The 19100-nt window shown below is 39.7% G+C and overlaps 1 protein-coding gene across 1 annotated transcript in view; it reads left to right on the top strand.

Annotated features, from left to right (window-relative positions):
- The window catches only part of pard3ba (par-3 family cell polarity regulator beta a), a 263259-nt gene that overhangs the window by 166603 nt on the left and 77556 nt on the right, over window positions 1-19100 (top strand). The window contains exons 16-17 of the mRNA XM_036562820.1: window positions 7166-7210; window positions 17960-18175. Of these exons, the coding sequence (XP_036418713.1) occupies window positions 7166-7210; window positions 17960-18175 (261 nt within the window). The remainder of the gene's footprint in view (window positions 1-7165; window positions 7211-17959; window positions 18176-19100) is intronic.

Below are 19100 nucleotides of genomic sequence, written 5' to 3'. Positions count from 1 at the left end.
GAGAATGAAAATAATGGTTACTATTTATGTACATTTTAAACTGAATTAAGAAAATCTCGAACAGGTAGAGATGTTTAAGTTGTTGCTGACCAAACAAGTTTACTTTACTTATTGTACTTTACGTCCATTTTACATTATATATTCAAATGAAATCTGAAATGCATGGAAAATTAATTTTAAAGAGGGTTAGTCTAGTTTAAGCAATGGCGTTATCACAGCTAAGCTACAGTGTTAATTCTTAAGAAGGCTTCCCCATAAACAGATTTTCATAAACCATACATGCAAATTGTAAGCTTTTGGCAAAAGTCAGTGGTTTAAATGAATGTAGGTATGAAGCGTCTTTTGCAGTTTTGCTGCAGTATTATCAACTTGCCAAATTAACTTAGCAGTGAAATGGGCAGTTGTTTCTGCTTGCTAATGGTTTGTTTAGTTGAAAGTGTTCAGATTTCTTTCTTCAGTAGTTTTTGAATCAAAGATGCAAAAAAGGTTAATGTGTAAGTTACCATTGTAAGCAACCAAAACAGTCTACCACTTAGTTTCCATCTTAAATGACTGCTGTTTTTCATGGAACACATTGGTTTCTGTGATCTGTTGTAACCACTCTGCTAAGGGAAATATAGCTGCAAGTGGCAATCAGTGGGGTCCAAGCATGATGTGCCATATGAAGACTTATAAGCCAGTACATGACTTTGGCAGAAAGAACACAAATGATGAGCAGTCAGTTTTTTGAATAACCTGCATTTATAGTGATTGTTTATGAAGGATTTTGAAAGACAATTTTGTACATTCATTTTGTACATAAAGTACTTTCTCTTGATTTTTTGCCTCATAACAATATATCATCTGAAACGAAATACATGTGGGTTTTCTATTGTTTTGGAAAAATGAAGACGTTATTTGTAAAATGGCACTTTTTTCTAATCACATAATGGGGCTTCTGAAGAGCTTTCAAATGTTTGTATAATTCAGTATTTATTCAGTATATATTGCTTTTTTTCTTAAAAGAAACTAGTTTAGATACTAGAGGCCTTATGTAAAATGAATAAAATATAGTTTTTGCCATGTGGCAACAGCATGTGACAATGGAACTAAAATCGGCAACATGTACAATAAGAGTAAATAAGTAGACTTCCATTGGACACTACCATTCCAACTTACTTACGTTCCAAGTTATTTTTTAAACACTAATTATTTTCATATTTTCTGTATTCTTAAGTCATTTGGCATAGATTGCTGTTATGCACATTATGGTATGATGAATTTGGCCATGGCAGTGTTTCATGCTGTTCCCATACGGCAACAAAATGCAAAGCTCCTTTTTTTTTAATTATCCCATTTTCAATAAGGAAATATCATTTAAAATATGTTCATTTCTTAAAATGTAATCAACTTAGCAATCATTTGTACATCTCTACAGTAGCACTATATGGTGCAATCAGTCACTCAATTATTTTAAACCATCATTAAGAAATCCAAAGTTTGCTAATTCACACATAAACCATATAGGCTTAATCTAGAACTACACTATCTGCCCTAAACAGTAAAACAGAGCCATCATTGCTTAATGTACAGATTCAGTCCTCACATTGTGGTTATCATAAGAAGCATCGTAGAGTCTCCTCTGACACAGGTCACCAGCACTGAATGACATTAGCTTTCAGATGACAACTGTGCACGACACAGCAGCAGCTGTTCGGGTAATGGACTTATAATCAGACCATTTGAAACCCATGCTTCGTCCTTTAATGGAGCACTTCACCTTAATTAGTTCATTTAATAACCAGATGGACATTAGTTGGTCATCTTTTGAAGGACTGCTTAATCAAAAAACTGGATGGGCAAGTAAATGTATTGTAAACTGTGAGTTGTCTCATGTCTCATTTACACTATACATGAGATATACTGAATGAAGTCATAGGTTACAATGCATGTACTTGCCAATCCAGTGTATATTAATATGTATAATCTATAATCCACCAATTATGTACATTGGGCACGTGAACAATTGAAATGCAATAAAATTGGCTATATTGTTTTAATCTGAATTTTGAGGATTTAGTGCCCAGTCTCTACTGCATTATGTTGCCATATGGTAACAGGTTCTTTCTCTTGATTTTTGACCTAAAGACACTATAAATGTTTGTACTTTCTTTTGGAAAATTAAAAATTTAAATTACTACTACCAATTTTTTGTTTTTTCAAGCACCACATATTAAATTTCTTTTAATAAATATTGTGTTTGTTGGTGTGGAATCTGACTGTAAGTTGAGTTTTGCAGCAGAAATCTGCAACATATATTTCAAATATAAATTTACCAAAATGGATGTTTTAAGTGCCCCAAATTAGACAAAAAGGCTTATCCTACGCCTCACTATTGTTCATTTAGCATACGCTGTGCATATGATGTCATTTCATGACATAATTGGTAGGTTGTTTACAAACTTCACTACAGTTGTAATGAATGGTTACTGATGACTGACACTCCATATGTGTTATTTGAAAACAGTCATTAGCATATATATTTACCTTGAATGCAGCGGTTTTCCAGTGACTCTCTGCTGTTTTTCATTCCAAACAACTAACTGAAATCTTGTTAGGCCAGGGGTGTCTGAACTTTTTTCAAAGAGGACCAGATCATACCTTGTCAAAATACCTGAGGGGCCAAACTTTTATTAACAAGTAATTCAAAATATTAAGCTTTCAAATCATCAGCGCAAAGAATCTGAGCTTTCTGTGAGCTACTGTGTTACCTATCACTCTATAAAAGATGCACAAGGCTTCTTTTATTGTTGGATCATTCATTCAAAGCAGTTTGGATCGATAAGCACTTATAATAAATAATTAAATTGTGAGACCAACTAAACCAAAATCTATAGATTTTTGCTTTTGTTAGTTAATGTTTTGTAAATATCCAATAATCACAGCGTAGCCACACTTCTGCTTGACCTTAAAGGGTTAATTCTGTCTCGCCAAAATCGCCAGGTTTCAGTGTTTAGTTTGAGCTTTATGTCTGTAGTCTTGACTAAATGTCATTTAGTAAATGAAGCTGCAGGTCTGGTCAGCTGCCACCATCAGGTGAAAGGAAGAACTACAGCGTACTGGCTGGCGGGCCACTTATAATACACTGTAAAACAGAAGCCAGGGGCCAAATAAAATCTGTCCATAGGCTGCATTTGGCACTAGGGCTGGACTTTGGACACTGCTGGGTTAGGCTATGGCTCTTATTTGCAGTCAGTGACATATCTAGAACTTCTAGAAGCCTACAGTGATGTTTTCACTCCTAAAATTGGTCCCATCCATTATAAATCAAAACGTGATCGGTAATCCATTCCTCAGTCACTTCTTTGAATCATTTTAGTTGTTAATCTGACGTTCTATCCCTTCTAGGCCTTCAGTCCAGCTCGGGAAGTGTCCAGGACAATTGGACTCGCTTCCTCTGGGTGGGCAGGATGCCCCCCCCCCATCACTCTGTTAGCTGATGTATCAGAATTGGCAGTTAGTGTTCTCCTCCAAGCGTTTTGAGCTGTCCACTGATGTTCCGTTAGCATGTATCGGGGGAAGCGTGTACTACCCCTCACCCTCCTAGTGCTGGTAGTATCGTGTAATTTGAGGAGACCTTGCTAGCAGGTGGAATTGAACGTGACTAAACTGGGGGAAAATTCCAAAATAAAAGCGTTAGTATTGTAGTGTTATAAGTGTTATACAAGTGATATGTCAGTGTATGTACACTGATTTTTCTGCCATGTTTACACACACAGTTCTCCACCACAGGCTCCTTATTTCCTCAGCTTTTCTCTTTTTTTCCCCTCTTCCCCAGTCGTCTTTCTGTAGCAGGGGAAATGGAGCTCATAAAAAATGAAAAGGATTATTTAAGAGAAATTGCAGTGTAATGAAAGCGTATTATTGTGTCCCGTGGTGCGGTGCCTGTGGCAGCAGCTGCTGCTTCTGCTCAATCCTGTTTCTGCGGATTAGAGGTGCACACACACCCACACACACCCACACACACACACACATAAACACACAGTTGGGGTACTACTGTAGATGCCCTGGGTGCAATATATTATCTCACACAGATGTATTGACTTGCATTTCCTTTCTGTGGGTCGGTTGCATTGTGTGTGTGTGTGTGTGTGTGTGATAGACACATATATGTATATATATACAAACACACTGTAATGCTGTAATATTTGTATATATATATATATATATATATATATATATATATATATGTGTATATATATATTACATATATCAGTCCATACAGTCCAAAAACAAATGATATACATAGTAATGTTGGTCATCCCGTATGAAAAAGGCATAAATTAGTATAAATTGGAATATATTTGCAAAATATTGCAAAATACATTATATTTATCTTATGTCACAACCATCTTTATATTATATTTCATTTTTTAAACACTGTCAAAATATTAAAATAAATCGTTTAAATATACTGCAGGCTGGTCATTCCATATGGAAATGGAATGTATTTCAATATTTTGTCAAAATATTAAAAGAAATATAGAGGTCATGGCATAATAAAATGGAATCTGCTGGAATATGTTGTAAATATATTAGTGTTTATTGTAATGGTGGTCATCCCCTATGAAACAAGAATATGTTGGAAAATACTGGAATATATTAGCACAAAATATGAGTGAAGAATATTGAAGTGGTGGTCATCTGTTTTGAAAATGGGAATATATTGGAATATAGTCTCAGTGTGTTTCAAATGAGAAATGAAGAGTTTTGAAATCTTTGTTAAATGTATCGAGCTTCATTGTAAGGGGTGGTGTGATTTGGAGTGTTCACTGAATTTTGACACTTTATTTTGCCAGGTTTTGTTTCATTTGTTTGGAAGTGTAAACGCCTATGGAAATGAGAACAATGGTTGTTTTTGTATGTGTGTATTTGTGTGTTTTGTATGTGTGTATTTGTGTGTGTGTATTTGTGTATGTGTGTATTTGGGTGTGTTTGTGTGTTTTTGTATGTGTGTATTTGTGTATGTTTGTCTATTTGTGTGTATGCGTGTGCATGTATGTTTGTATATGTGCATTTGTATGTGTTCATGTGTTTTTGTGTGTGTGAGTGTGTGGTTGTGTTTTTGTGTGTATATGTGTGTGTGTGTGTGGTTGTATATATGTGTGTTTGTGTATTTGTGTGCGTGTATGTGTGTGTTTGTGTGTGTGTATGTGTGTGTGTGTGTTTTTGTATGTGCATGTATTTGTGTGTGTATTTATGTGTGTATCTGTGTGTGTTGTGTGCAGGTGTGTATGTGCTTGTGTGTCTGTGTGTATGCGCGTGTGTTTTGCACGTGTGTGTGTGTGTGTGTGAACACAGATGTTCTCAGCTGTACAGAAGGAAACTCGCCCCACAAAGCCCTCCCTAATTAAAAGCAAGTGTGACTGCTTACCAGAGAGAGAGAGAGACAGAGAGAGAGAGAGAGAGAGAGACAGAGAGAGAGAGAGAGAGAGAGACATGCACAATATTATATACATATTGCAATGGAGAAAAGAATCACATAGCAAAGAGTGCTTCCCTCCTGCTTTCTGTGCTCTTTTCTCATTTCTTCTCCTCAGTCCTTTTTTCCCTTCTCTGCCCACACAGCACACTGCAGTTCTGCTCCCTGGACCTGTGTTTATTTGTGAAGGCTGGTCATCCTCATATTGAAATAATTAGAATATAACATCCAGCCTGTTTTCAAAGAGTTGCACCAACTACAAACATGCATGTAGGCCAACACTCACTGTCCTCACCTGCATTACAGCTCCACTATACAGGCATTCAAAGCCCAGTGGTCACCAACCCACCTCCTGGAGGTCTGCTTTGCTGCTCTACACTTACCCAACTCTAATGCATCTGATCCAACCAATCACAGTCCTCTGTAGAAGTTCTCTGTGTGTGGTAGGTTGTGGTTGGAAATGGACTCTACAGGAAGGCAGATCTCCAGGATTAGTGTTGGTGACCACTAATATAGCCCATCACCTTCCAATGACCCTACACTCCATTCATCATCGGTCAGTTTCCGGTTCACCACCCGAAAATACCCAGCCAAGAAATTAGCTCATGCTTTCATAACTGCTTGTATTTTCATAACTAATAGACGTTATTCAGTTTACACTGACCTCCTGTACTGCATTGCCTTCAAGGCCGTGTTAATTACAAGCTCTTAGTGGCTGAGCTCTGATCTGTTGAAGCATTGAAGCATATTTAGACCACTTCGCTCAGCTGAGGCAGCCTCAATGCAAACTCGTAGGATCATGTGCAGCTCACTTGGTGAAAAAGAACAAGTTCAAGCCGTAATTAAAACAATAAAAAATTCAGACCTTGGAAATTTACAAGGATGATGTTATGATCCATCTAAACCCAAGGCATTAATTGAGACAGCAATGAGCTAAAAATATAGAAAATCAGAATTTATAGGGTGCTTTTTATTGGGATACTGTCCCAAACCCTGACCACTAAATTTAAGCTTGTAAAAAATAATTCTTCAAATGTTTTAAGAAGATCTTATAAAGTGAAGTTGAAAGATTTTGTTATATCGTGAAATAAAAAATGCTGTTCCATGCTTTCACGTCACTACCGAAACACAAAGTTTTAGTCTGTGGGCGGAGCCTTATTTTAGCCACACCTCTGCATTTTAGTGCAGGAAGTGAGACTGCATCCCTCTCCCTCATGGCCACACAGTGAGCAGTTAGATCCCATTGTTTTGGAGTGAATGTGTGCCAAAGTCTGAAAATCAATGTGGAACATTAAGAATTGTCACTACCGAAACACTAGAGCTAATATTTTCTGCATTTAAGTACTTTTTTGTGTTTTATTGAAAAACTTTATGATTTTATATGTGCCCAGCTGTCCAGAGCTTCTAGTCAAGTACTGGCTGGTGTTTTTGAGTTCTGCTCAAAATGAGCTAAAATTGTCAGTACCGAAACAATCACTACTGAAACATTTGGTAAAGCTTCAGTGGTGTTATGATTGTTTTGTTAGTGGCAAAATAGAACTTTTAGTTGTGCATTTTAATAAAATAAATATGAAAGCAAAAGGATTTTAGTCTAAAGTTTGTAAAATTTGGTAGAATGATCTTTAAAGCTCCTAAACTCTGAAAAAGTGGATTAAAACAATTTATTTGGCAGAACACATGACTGATTTGTTGTGTTTTTTTCAGTGGCGGACGACAGCAAACTTGGTGTCATGCAAGCACAGAGAGCTGGTACGTATGAGTGCACACTAGTATTTGTTTATTACTATGTGTTTTTTCTTTGACATGCATTAACTGCATTTAAGATTATGCTTTAAGCATTTTCCTCCAAGAATCACTGATGTAACTAAAACGTCAGATCTTTGTGTATGAAACTTGCACAATTTTAACCCTGATTTTTCAGTCACTCACAAAGTTTTTGGATCTGCGACAAACCGTCCAGCTGTGCACACTCATGACGATCGCTTGCGTAGTGACCAGTCTAGCCTGGTGATTTTCTCAGTCTGCAAAGTGTCTCAAAATCCCTGATTAGGCCTGGGCAAGATAGCAATGTATCCAGATATCAGTGCTAACTGTCATGTTGGGAAAGAGATCTGAGAGACAAGAGAGGACTGATTGATACATATATATCTGACAAATGGCAACTGAACCCAAGACTGCACAGCTGTTCAAACTTAAACGAGTGCTGCTGAATTAACATTGGGCCACTTTTCAACATAGTTTTCCAAGATTTTCTGTGTATTCCTGAGCTGATTCACAGCGAATTGAACATTGAGTCAACATAGATGTCCATTTGGACATTAAATCAACACGGTTTCAACCAGAGTGCGCTATCGCGAGTGATAAGTGTTGCGCAGAGTGAGCAGTACACCGATTCTGAGGTTTTGAAAGTCAGCTCGTGTCCGCTTGCTGTTAAACATGATGTTTTATTATCGCCCGTCTGCGGTCTGTATATTTGACCTCTCACTCAAGATGATGATAAGCAGGACGTTTTTCCTGGTAAAAGTGAGCGCTGGCGGGCTGATCCACCAACATGCTGGAGGATGTGCTATTAGCTGTAATCTGACTCCACATCAGTGGACGTGATCTTCAGTGCAGTTAGATTACATTCGACAGGACAGCACACCAGTCTGCACTTCTACTGGAGGAGAGAGAGAGAGAGCGAGAGAGCTGCTGGAGTGATTGAGTTAGCACTCACACAAAGCGACCAAGGCCAGCAACCACATATGTATATAATATGTGTAATGCACACATACAGTCACATAAACAGCCATAGAAAAGCATGCAGACATTTAAACACTCACACAACTGTGGAGACAATAAATCACGCATTTACGAACACCTGAACAAATATAATAGTGTGCAAAAGACATTAAAAACCATTTATCTGTGCAACAAGTGTATGAATAAAGTCAGAGGCCCTTCGTTTTACTTAATTTCCAGTCAAACCAGCCATTAAGTTCATGTTATTCTTTTACCAGATTCAGGAAAAAAGCAGAAACATGTATTTCACAGAAAATGATACTGAAGTCTCAACAATAAAATATCAAATTTTCAATATTTGTTCTGTCCACTCTTTACCTTTTTACAGCTTTCATTCTTTCCAGGAGACTCACTTTCAGTTTTTCCAAGAAATCTGCAACCACCCCTCCAAAGTTCAGTCTTAGAAGTTGGTTTGTAAATTTCTGAAGTAATCCAAACAGATTCAGTGATGTTGAGGTCTGGACTCTGCTGCGGTCAGTGCATTGTTCTGAAAACACCGGCTTCTTTGTTTGGTTTATAGGTCTCCTTTCCGAAGGAAAGACGAAGGGATAGAAATGCCATTGTTTTTTTTTTGTTTTGTTTTTTTTTGTCCAAATCTGGTGGTCTACCAGGAATCACAGGTGGTTGTTAGGAATTTTCACAATATCTTTTGATGTGTTTTTGAACTCCAGTTTTGGAAACATCCTGTTTTTCCACTTAGTCTCAACTGACTGTCCCCTTCTTTATGCAAGTGGATTGTCTTAAATCTAATCTTATTAAACATCTCCTGAAAATGATAAACTTGTGCTTGATGGGATGGAAATGAAAGAAATGAAGGTAAAGGGTGGTCTCTGACTTTTACACATGGTCATATAAATGGCTATCAAAACACATTCAGACATTACAACATTTATGACCTCCCCCCTCTCTCGCTCTCTTTCTCTCCCTCTCTCTCTCTCGCTCTCTCGCTGGCTGCTGCTCGCACTGCTGTTTATTGGAGTGTGTGTTTACAGATGTGAGAGCTGATGAGTATGGACAGGTCTCAGACGGCTTTGCTGACGCACTCGTTTTTCCAGCCCCTCCCTCGCTCGTTCCTTTCTTTCTTCAGCGCCAGCGGCCCCTCTGCGCGCTCGGACATATTTCATTACGGAGACGGCCTTTAAGAGACGACCACTCGCACTTTAATCTCACTAAAACCTCCCAGCTAAAACCCTCCATCACTCTCTCTCTCGCTCTCTCTCTTCCTCCTTCTCCTGTTTTTCTGTAAATTTCCCATCTTCATCTCCTCCTGCTCTTTTAATCAGTGCAGTTCAGCGATGCACTCAAGTCGTGCACAATTCTATACTTCTATTCTTTTAACATCTGTGACATATAAGAACCTCAGCTAAACGAGGAATCTTATTTCCAGTCTGTTGTGGTTTCTAATGAATAGTTTGGTGGAACACCATGTTTTCAGCTCCCCCTTCACCCCAAATGTAGTTGATCAGCCACACCATGTTCGGTTATTTAGTTTTGTGCTGGAGCTATGAGGCTAATGTAGCTACCAAGCTAATGTAGATCAGTTAGCATTGCGTAAACTGCAGGCCTACAGCATCATGCACTTACCAAAAACCAGGTCATCTCAAATAGTGGTTAAAACACTGTATGACATACTGGTAACCAGAGGTGAACCAAGACTTTTAGAGTTAGAGAACCGTAAAGGCCTAAACTCTGCCAAAAAAGTGGAACACTAGGCCTTGTTGACAGACACGAGAGCCAGCGGGAAGGTGGGGCTTGAATCCTGAACCCCACTGAGGGACATGAGTGACAGTGGAAGGAAGACGTCAGCCACCAGAGGGGTGGAGGGCCACAACAACAGCCACGAGAGGCAAGAAGACGGGACCGGAGGCGGTGCCCAGGAGGCAGGGCTCGCCATTTCCCAATTCCTCACGGATTTCATCCTCTCCCTGCTGTCTTTGCGGGGTTTTGTCTGGGCTCGAAGTTCAGGCTCTGCCTACCTGCCAGCCCTGGGGACACCCGCATGACACATAGTGATAAGGCTAGTGTCTGTATGGGGTTTCTACTAGTATGTTGGCAATAAGCTAGCGGTGGGGCACATTAACATTTCTTGGTCGTTCTACATAAAGACATTTGAAGCTGGTTCAAGACATTCCATTGACTTATTCGAAGCTTGTAACATAGATTTAAACATATATTTTGCCTTGTATGTAGCAGTTTTACAGTGACTCTTTCAGGAAAGATCCCTGGCATAGAGCTGCTGCTGTTTTCCATACCTAACAACTAACTGAAACCTGGTTGGATTATGCCTCGTATTTGAGGTCTGTGATGGATCAAGAACTTTTAGAAGATGTGACAGTTTTTTTTCATGAATTTGGTCCCACCTTTCCACTGGAGCTTAGTAAATTTACATCTAAGGACTTCATTTCAGTTCCTGTAGACCTAACCTATGAGAGTGCTTGCTTGGCTGTACTTACGTAGATACCATGGGCAGTTTTCTGTTGGGCGTTTCGCAAGCTGATGATTCTGTTGCATAAAAATAAATTACATTTTGATTGCACTTTTGTATTGTTTGCATATTTTCGTAGATAACAGTGTGTCAAACAGTGTCAAAGACCACATAAGAGTACTAAAATGTTCAACTTTCATAGACTTCAATTACTTGTTGGCTACATTAGCTCCAGTGCAAATCTAAAGAAGGAAACTTCTTATTATTCTATAATTTTCTTTGAATTTTTGCTTTAAGCTGAAACCAGACGTGCCCACACTTTCTTCTTACGCAGCACTAATGCACCCCAAGCACTTTCCTTTCTGCCGTCATTCCTCCTTCTTGCCTTGAGTGTTATAATCTCCTCTATTCCTTCACAGCGTGTGACAGGACAGTGTGTACTGTATATACTACACATTGTTCTAAGTAGTCAGACATCACCATATAAGGCAGCTGTACGGGTTCCCAGTGGCCAGAAGCCAAGGAACCGCCACAGGCCCGACTGCACATGGTCAGACTGAGAGAAATGGCTGCGTCGCGCCTTTAAACTGTCAGCACAGGAGAGATGCTAAAACAGTCTACACTGAATCCTCTGGAGCAGCTGGACGAGGCCTGGGATTGTTGTGGTCATTGGTGCCAGATTTCTGCTGAAATATGTGTTTTTGTCTTCAGTTGAGCCCAGTGAAAACATAGCATAGCAGAATAAACACCCGACGCTAACTATGAAACCAGCTCTGTCAGGTTTAAGGGCGGAGCTTTCTTTCCTTCCTTTCTTCCTTCCTTCCTTCCTTCTTTCCTTCCTTCCATTCTTTCTTGTTTCTTACAGGATGGGATTGGATTCATTCTTTTTTCCTTCTGATATCTGGATGCCGGTACCCATTGGATCTCTGCCTTCTTTCTTTCTTTCTTTCTTTCTTTCTTTCTTTCTTTCTTTCTTTCTTTCTTTCATCCCTCCCTGTCCTCCCTTCCTTCCTCCTTTCCTTCTGTCTTTCCTTCCTTCCTTCCTTTCATCCTTCCTTCCTTCCGTCTTTCCTTAGGTCCTTCCTTCCTTACGTCCTTCCTCATGTTCTTCTTTCCTTCCTTCCTTTTATCCTTCCTTCCTTCATTCTGTCGTACCTTCTTTCCTTCCTTCCTTCCTTCTGTCCTTTCTTCTTTCCTTCCTTCCTTTCTTCTATCCTTCCTTTCTTCAGTCCTTCCTTCCGTCCATCCTTTCTTCCATCCTCCCTTTCTTCCATTCTCCCTTCCTTCCATCCTTTCTTCCTTCCATCCTTTCTTATGCCCTTACTTCCTTCCGTCCTTCCTTCCTTCTTTCCTTCTGTCCTTCCTTCCTTCCTTCTGTCCTTTTTTCTGTCCTTCCTTCCTTCCTTTTGTCCTTCCTTCTGCCCTTCCTTCCTTCTTTCTGTCCTTTCCTGATGTTGGTCCTTCCTTCCTTCTTTTCTTCTGTCCTTTCTTCCATCCTTCTTTCTGTCCCTCCTTCTTTCCATCCTTCCTTCCATTTTTCTTTACATCCTTCCTTCCATCTTTCCTTCTGTCCTTCCTTCCTTCCTTCTGTTTGGCCTTCCTTCCTTCCTTCTTTCTTTATGTCCTTCCTTCCTTCTGTTGGTCCTTCCTTCCTTTCATCCTTTCTTTCTTCTTTTTTTTCTGTCCATCCTTCCTTCCTTATTGCATTCTGTTGTTCCTTCCTTCCTTTCATCCTTTCTTTCTTCTTTTTTATCTGTCCATCCTTCCTTCCTTATTGCATTCTGTTGTTCCTTCCTTCCTTCTTTCTGTCTCTCTTTCTTCCTTCCTGCCTTCTATTTTGATTTATTTGATGCGGGATGGGGTTGGATCCATTCTTTTTTTCACCACTTTCTGCTGATATTGGGCCTTTGATACTGATAAATGATATTGGATCTGCATCGGGTTTCTTTCTTTTTGTATTTTTTTTCCTTTCCTTTCCTTTCCTTTCCTTTCCTTATTCCCTCCTTCTGTCCTTTTTTACTTGTTTGTTACAGTTATTCTTTTTTCCCTCCAAAATCTGTTTGTTCATTACAGGATTGCATTTGTTCTTTCTCTTGTTTACCTCAGATATTCGATCCAGCTGATTCCTGCTGAGATCAGCCGGATTCCTGGAATCGGATCTGTGCCGTCTCTCTTTCCTGATGTAGCAGATGTTGTTCTGAATAGATTGGAACGTTTACACAATGTTCACATGCCGTTTTGAAGTGCGTACGAGGTTTTGATATGACAAGTCACGTCTAGTAACGTCAAAGTGTTCATACTTTTCATCATGCTGAGCAAATTTGGCCCCTGAAAGACCCCCAACCCCCCCAAAGACACATTAATTCTGTCTGTTTCTGATTGCTGTATCTTCACTGCTCCACTTTCACTAGCCTGTGTTCTCTCAGCCTCGCTCTTCATCCCTCCTTTCTCTGTCGCCCAGCCAGCACTGTTTTTACTGCACACTCCCTCTGAAGGTGTGTGTGCGTGTGTGTGTGTGTGTGTGTAGTTGGCGGTTTGTTTGTTTTGTCTCATTATTTTCCCCTTGCGCGATAATGACAGTATACAGATATCTGTCTGCCAAAGAGAGTTTGCCAATTACAGAGAATTCGACAATTATCAAATGTTTCTCTCTCTCTCTCTCTCTCTCTCTCTCTCGGGCTCTCGCTCCTGTTTGTTGTTGGTTCAGGTTGAAAGCTGCCGCGTTGGGCTGGTTCTGATTGATTTATGAATGTGTGCCTGAAAGGGCCATCTGTTTATCATTTCCAAAACACTGAGGTGACTTATGGAGGAATTTGATTGTATTTTTGATTGCTTTAACAAACACATGCTATATGGACAAAAGTATTGGGACACCTACAACAGTAGGTGTCCCAATTGGGACAGCTTTTGTGAATCCCATTCTAAATCCACAGGCATTAATATAGAGTTGGTCCCCCTTTGCAGCTGTAACAGCTTCCACTCTTCTGGGAAGCTTTCTACATGAATTTGGAGAGTGTCTGTGGGAATTTGTGCTCATTCATCCAGAAGGACATTTGTGAGGTCAGACGCTGATGTTGGACGAGAGGGTCTGGCTCACAATCTCCATTCTAGTTCATCCCAAAGGTGGTCGATGGGGTTGAGGTCAGGGTTCTGTGAGGGACAGTCAAGTTCTTCCACACCAAACTCACCCAGTCAGGCCTTTATGGAGCTGCTTTGTGCACTGGGGCTCAGTCATGCTGGAACAGAAAAGGTTCTTCCCCAAACTGTTCCCACAAAGTTGGAAGCATAGAATTGTCCAAAATGTCTTGGTCTGCTGAGGCATTAAGATTTCCCTTCACTGGAACTAAGGGTCCTAGGCCAACCCCTGAAAAACAACCCCATATCATTATCCCTCCTCCACCAAACTCTACAGCTGGCACAGTGCAGTCAGGCAGGTAATGTTCTCCTGACATTCGCCAAACCCTGACTCGTCCATCAGACTGACAGATAGAGAAGTGTGATTCGTCACTCCACAGAATGTATTTCCACTGCTCCAGAGTCCAGTGGCAGCACTTTATACCACTCAATCCGACACTTGGCATTGTGGATTTTGATCTTAGGCTTGTATGTAGCTGCTTAGCCATGGAAAACACTGGCGTCCACGTAGTTCCACCTCACTGCTGTACAGTTAGAGACTGTAGCTCATCTGTTGATGTATGGTTGGTGTGATTTATCCTCCAGTCCTTCATCAGGGGTCAGTTTCTGACCACAGAGCTGCTCTAGGTTGGATATTTTTGTGTGGTGGTCTGCTCTCAGCCTAGCAGTGACACTGATGTGCATGATGCACCCGCACAAGCACTGCACACACTACCATGTCAGTGTCACTGCTGTGCTGAGAATGAACCGCCATCCAAATTATATCTGACCAGCAGCAGCTCTGTGGTCAGAAACTGACCAGTGATGCACTGTGAGCACATTTCCAGCAGAGTACATTTCACACACCACCATTCACATTCAGTGCTGACTGCTGCTCATGAACACAGCTGAGATGAGAGCGTTAGTGAAGACTCGCTGTGTGTTTTCCTTCAATGTTTTACTCCTTTACTCCTTCACATCTTTACTTCTTCAGTCCTTCACTTCTTAACATCTTTTTTCTTTTACTCCTTCACTTCTTTAATCTTTATCTCTTTACTCTTTGCTCCTTTATTGCTTTGCATCTTTACTTCTTTACTCATTCATTTATTTACTTTTTACTTCTTTACTCTTTACTTCTTTAATCTTTACTTCTTTAATCTTCTTTAATCTTTACTTCTTTAATTTTAACTTCTGTAATCTTTACTTCTTTACGCTTTACTCCTTTACTTCTTTAATCTTTACTTCTTTACACTTTACTCCTTTACTTCTTTAATCTTTACTTCTTTAATTTTAACTTCTGTAATCTTTACTTCTTTACGCTTTACTCCTTTACTTCTTTAATCTTTACCTCTTTAATTTTAACTTCTTTAATCTTTACTTCTTTAATCTTTACTTCTTTAATTTTAACTTCTTTAATCTTTCTTCTTTAATCTTTACTTCTTTATGGTTTACTCCTTTACTCCTTTACTTCTTTAATCTTTACTTCTTTCCTCTTTTACTCCTTTTCTTCTTTAAATTAATTTATTTCTTTACTCCTTTACTTCTTTTTGTCTTTTTTCTTGTATCTTTTATTTTATTTCTATTACTCATCTTTCTTTCTTTCTTTCTTTCTTTCTTTCTTGCTTTCTTTCTTTCTTTCTTTCTGTCATTTTTCTTTGTTTCTTTGTTTATTTCTTTGTTTCTCCATCTCTGTCTTTTGTAATCTCTTTTCACATGTTCCTTTGTTTCTGTATCATTTGCTTCTTTCTTTTCACTATCTCTCTATTTGTCTCTCTCTCTCTCTGTCTCTCTCTCTCTCTCTCTCTCTCTCTCTCTCTGTGTGTGCAGTGTGCTGAAAGCTGTGTAATTGTGTTATTGTGCAGCTGGACTGCAGTAATTAGTGTAACACATCCTGAATCTCACCTTCACTCTGACTCTCCTGCAGGACTCACTCACTGCATCTGTTTATAACAGTCCATAATCCACTCATAAGGCTGTGTTTCAGTTTGGTTTTAGCTTAAAGAAAGTTTGATGTTCTGTTTTAGTTTCAGTTTTAGTCTCTGCTGCTTCTGCTTTGTTCTCGTCTCCCAGACTTACAGGAACAATCTGGCAGAAAATCAAATGGGCACAGTGTTTCCTCTCACTCCAAATGAAGTCAGTCAGCCAGAACTTGTTTGGTGTCTGAGGTTGGCTTCTTTAGTTTTGTACTGCGGCTAGGAGGCTAATGTAGTTGACTAGTAATGGAAGCTTAGGCTCATTAGCGTTATCATCATGTAAACTGTGTGGCTAAATCACATCAGATTTCACTCAAACCACATTCAGTAATCTCAAGACTTTCTTATGTGGATTCCCACACTGTCTGATATTCCGGTATCCATAAAAATGGACGGAAGTACATCGCATAGCTGAAAACAGCAGAGGTGGCCATCTTAAAACCTGAATTAGCTCCATATGTTTGTCTGTTTTCATAAATAACAGCGTGACAAACACAAACTCCTTCACTGATCAACTATGTTTGGGATAAGAAGGATAAGATTTCATTTCCTGCCAATTATTTCTATCCATTTAAAACCTTAGCATGTCCACTCTTTCCTGCATGACCTCTCAAATGCCTGTTTTTTTTCTTCCACCCTTTCCAGACCACGAACGCTTCTGTTTCTTCCTACTCATCCAGTCCATCCTCCTCTTTATATTCATTTTTCTACCATTGCTGCTCCTCCTTTCATTGCTTTCAACACTTTTTCTGCTTGTCTTTACCCTCCATCTCTGCGTTCAGCTCCTCTTCCTCTCTTCCTTCCTCTCTCCATTCTTTGTCCTTCTTCTGCCCTGCTTTCTCTCAATCGTCCAGTTCGTCCTTCAAAGACATTCCTATGCTTTCACCATGAGGTTGCCCTGATGGTAGATTTCTCAAGCTTCTCTTCCCCTCTCTTTCCATCTTTCTTTCTTTGTTCTGCCATTCTTTCTATCACGCTTTCCTTTCCATGCCTGGAACCTCTTCATTCAAAGACGTTCTAAATCCTATCAAACCGGAGAACTTGTCAGGAATCCATTCTAAGAGTTCCTTGAAGGTCTCTTGAACTACCGCATGTCTATCACCGCATAAAAGAAGCACAAGGCTTCCTTCGTTGTGGGACGCACTTGTTTTATCCGAGTTTATCCGAGGTTTTTCAGAATGCAGTTCAAGTCCGTAAGCTGTTATTATTCAATGAATGATAAACCAATAAAAAGACTGACTTATATTCCTATTCACATGTTTTGTTGTTGAAAAATGTCATTTGTAGACAAAACTAATTAAAAATCTGCTAATTTCTTGCTTTGATAGATCACGTTCTTTATATATTAAGTGCAACAACAACATTGAGTGTGTTTGCATGCACTTCATAATCCGATCATAATCAGATTTCTGCAGTTAACTGGTTATTCAAATGGTCATGTAAACAGCACACTCTGTTTTTGTAGATTGTTGTAAGGTCTAGAAATCTGATTAAGAAGTCCAATAAAGAAAAGCTGGGTTTTAGCTGAGTAATCAGATTTCTCAGTGCATGTAAGCTCTTACTCTGATTTCTTTCGGATTTCTCACTGTGTGAAACAGACAGCAGTACCGTAAATAAATGACTAGAAATAAGTTAAATAATCTTAAAATAAGCTTACAACAATCTCCACAGGAGAAATATTAGATTTATTGACAGATTTAAGATCATTTTACTTGACAAGACACCATTTTTTTGCAGTGGATTAAAAAGATGAGCGGAATAAGTGGCACAAATACATGTTTTTGCATTGGCCTTTAACTTTCGAAGCTACTGTTATCACCAGCAATAAGAAAAGCATGCTGTACTTATATATTCATTATTGCTCACTCGTTCACTGAAACATGCAAAGAAGTGCATTTTCTAAACTGTCAATGCACAACACACTTACGTTTATAAGTAGAAGATATTTTATTATGATTTTGAATTTGATTGAAGCTTTTCAACTCAACCCCTCCCCACATGTTTTTTCCCATTTTTTTAAACATTCTCCATTCTCCTTGGCCTCCATCTTCTCTTCTTCTTCCGTCTTTGTTTGAACCTTCATTTTTTTACGGTTCCTATATTCATCCAAACATTTGTCAACATAATGTTCTCACTCCATTCTACTTCTTCCATACCTTTTAACCAACCTCCCCACCCTCACTGACCCCTCCACCCCTCTTTCAGCACCCTCGATGTCCAGTGGCCAGCCTTTGGGTCCCACGCTGGGCCTGTACAAGTCCAGCTCTCTGGAGAGCCTGCAGACAGCAATGGAGGAGGCCAGCAAGAGCGAAGTGCCCTTCCACCGACCCACCACGAACATGGTGCGCGGCCGTGGCTGCAACATGAGCTTCAGACAGGCCATCGACAAGTCCTATGACGGGCCGTCCGAGCCTGACGACGGTAAGAGCACAGTCACTTACGCTGTCAGCTGTTAATGCTTTTACATACTTCATGTGTATAAAAATAAACTACATGAACATGCAGAGTATTCAGAAACAGGGGCACAGGAAGCATACCTCTCTACAGATATTACTAGAGTACACACACTACAGATTCATACTGGATTAAAATCACTGCACAATTATTACTGTCAGACTGTAAAACTACACACACTGCAGATTCATACTGGATTAAAATCACTCCACAATTATTACTGTCAGACTGTAAAACTACACACTGCAGATTCATACTGGATTAAAATCACTTAAACAGTAACACGAGCGTAACCGCGATGATAAAGTTGTATTTACAGCAGCATTATTTGCAAAGGCAACAGTGTAAGTCAGCAATCACAGTAATAAGGCATTAATGAAAAGCATGTGCAGTGAATACTGAAGCAGACCGACTACTGTGGGTTTAAATGAGAATGTAACGAGCTGTGCCAGACATATGGTTAGCGTTAGCCGGAGCGCATACCGAACTAACACTCGTTCTCAAAAATGCGCTTTGAGCCTCATTGTAATTCCGCTCCACGTCACGCTTCACTCTGACTTATTTCAGAGCCCTAACGCTGAAACTTTCAGGAGCCCCGCCGCGTTCGCTGCCATTACCGGAGCTTTAAGCACGCTAATGCGCTAATTAAACGAGCTGTTCTTCAAGACTCGTTTCAGCTCTCAGGAGTTTTTATTAGAACTCGGGCGAGTGAGCTAAAAACACCAGCACTGAAACTGGACTGAGAAATCACTGAGTCAGCACACTGACCAGCGTGTTAGCCACAGTGTTCTGTACCACTACGTAACAGTACAGCTGGACAACAGAGAGAGAGAGAGAGAAAGACAAAGAAAGTAGGAGAAAGAGATAGGGAGAAAAAGAGAAAGTGCAGAGA

Source organism: Colossoma macropomum, unplaced genomic scaffold (assembly GCF_904425465.1).
Source record: "Colossoma macropomum unplaced genomic scaffold, Colossoma_macropomum, whole genome shotgun sequence".
NCBI classification, from domain to species: domain Eukaryota; kingdom Metazoa; phylum Chordata; class Actinopteri; order Characiformes; family Serrasalmidae; genus Colossoma; species Colossoma macropomum.
This window is presented reverse-complemented; position numbering and strand designations above follow the sequence as displayed.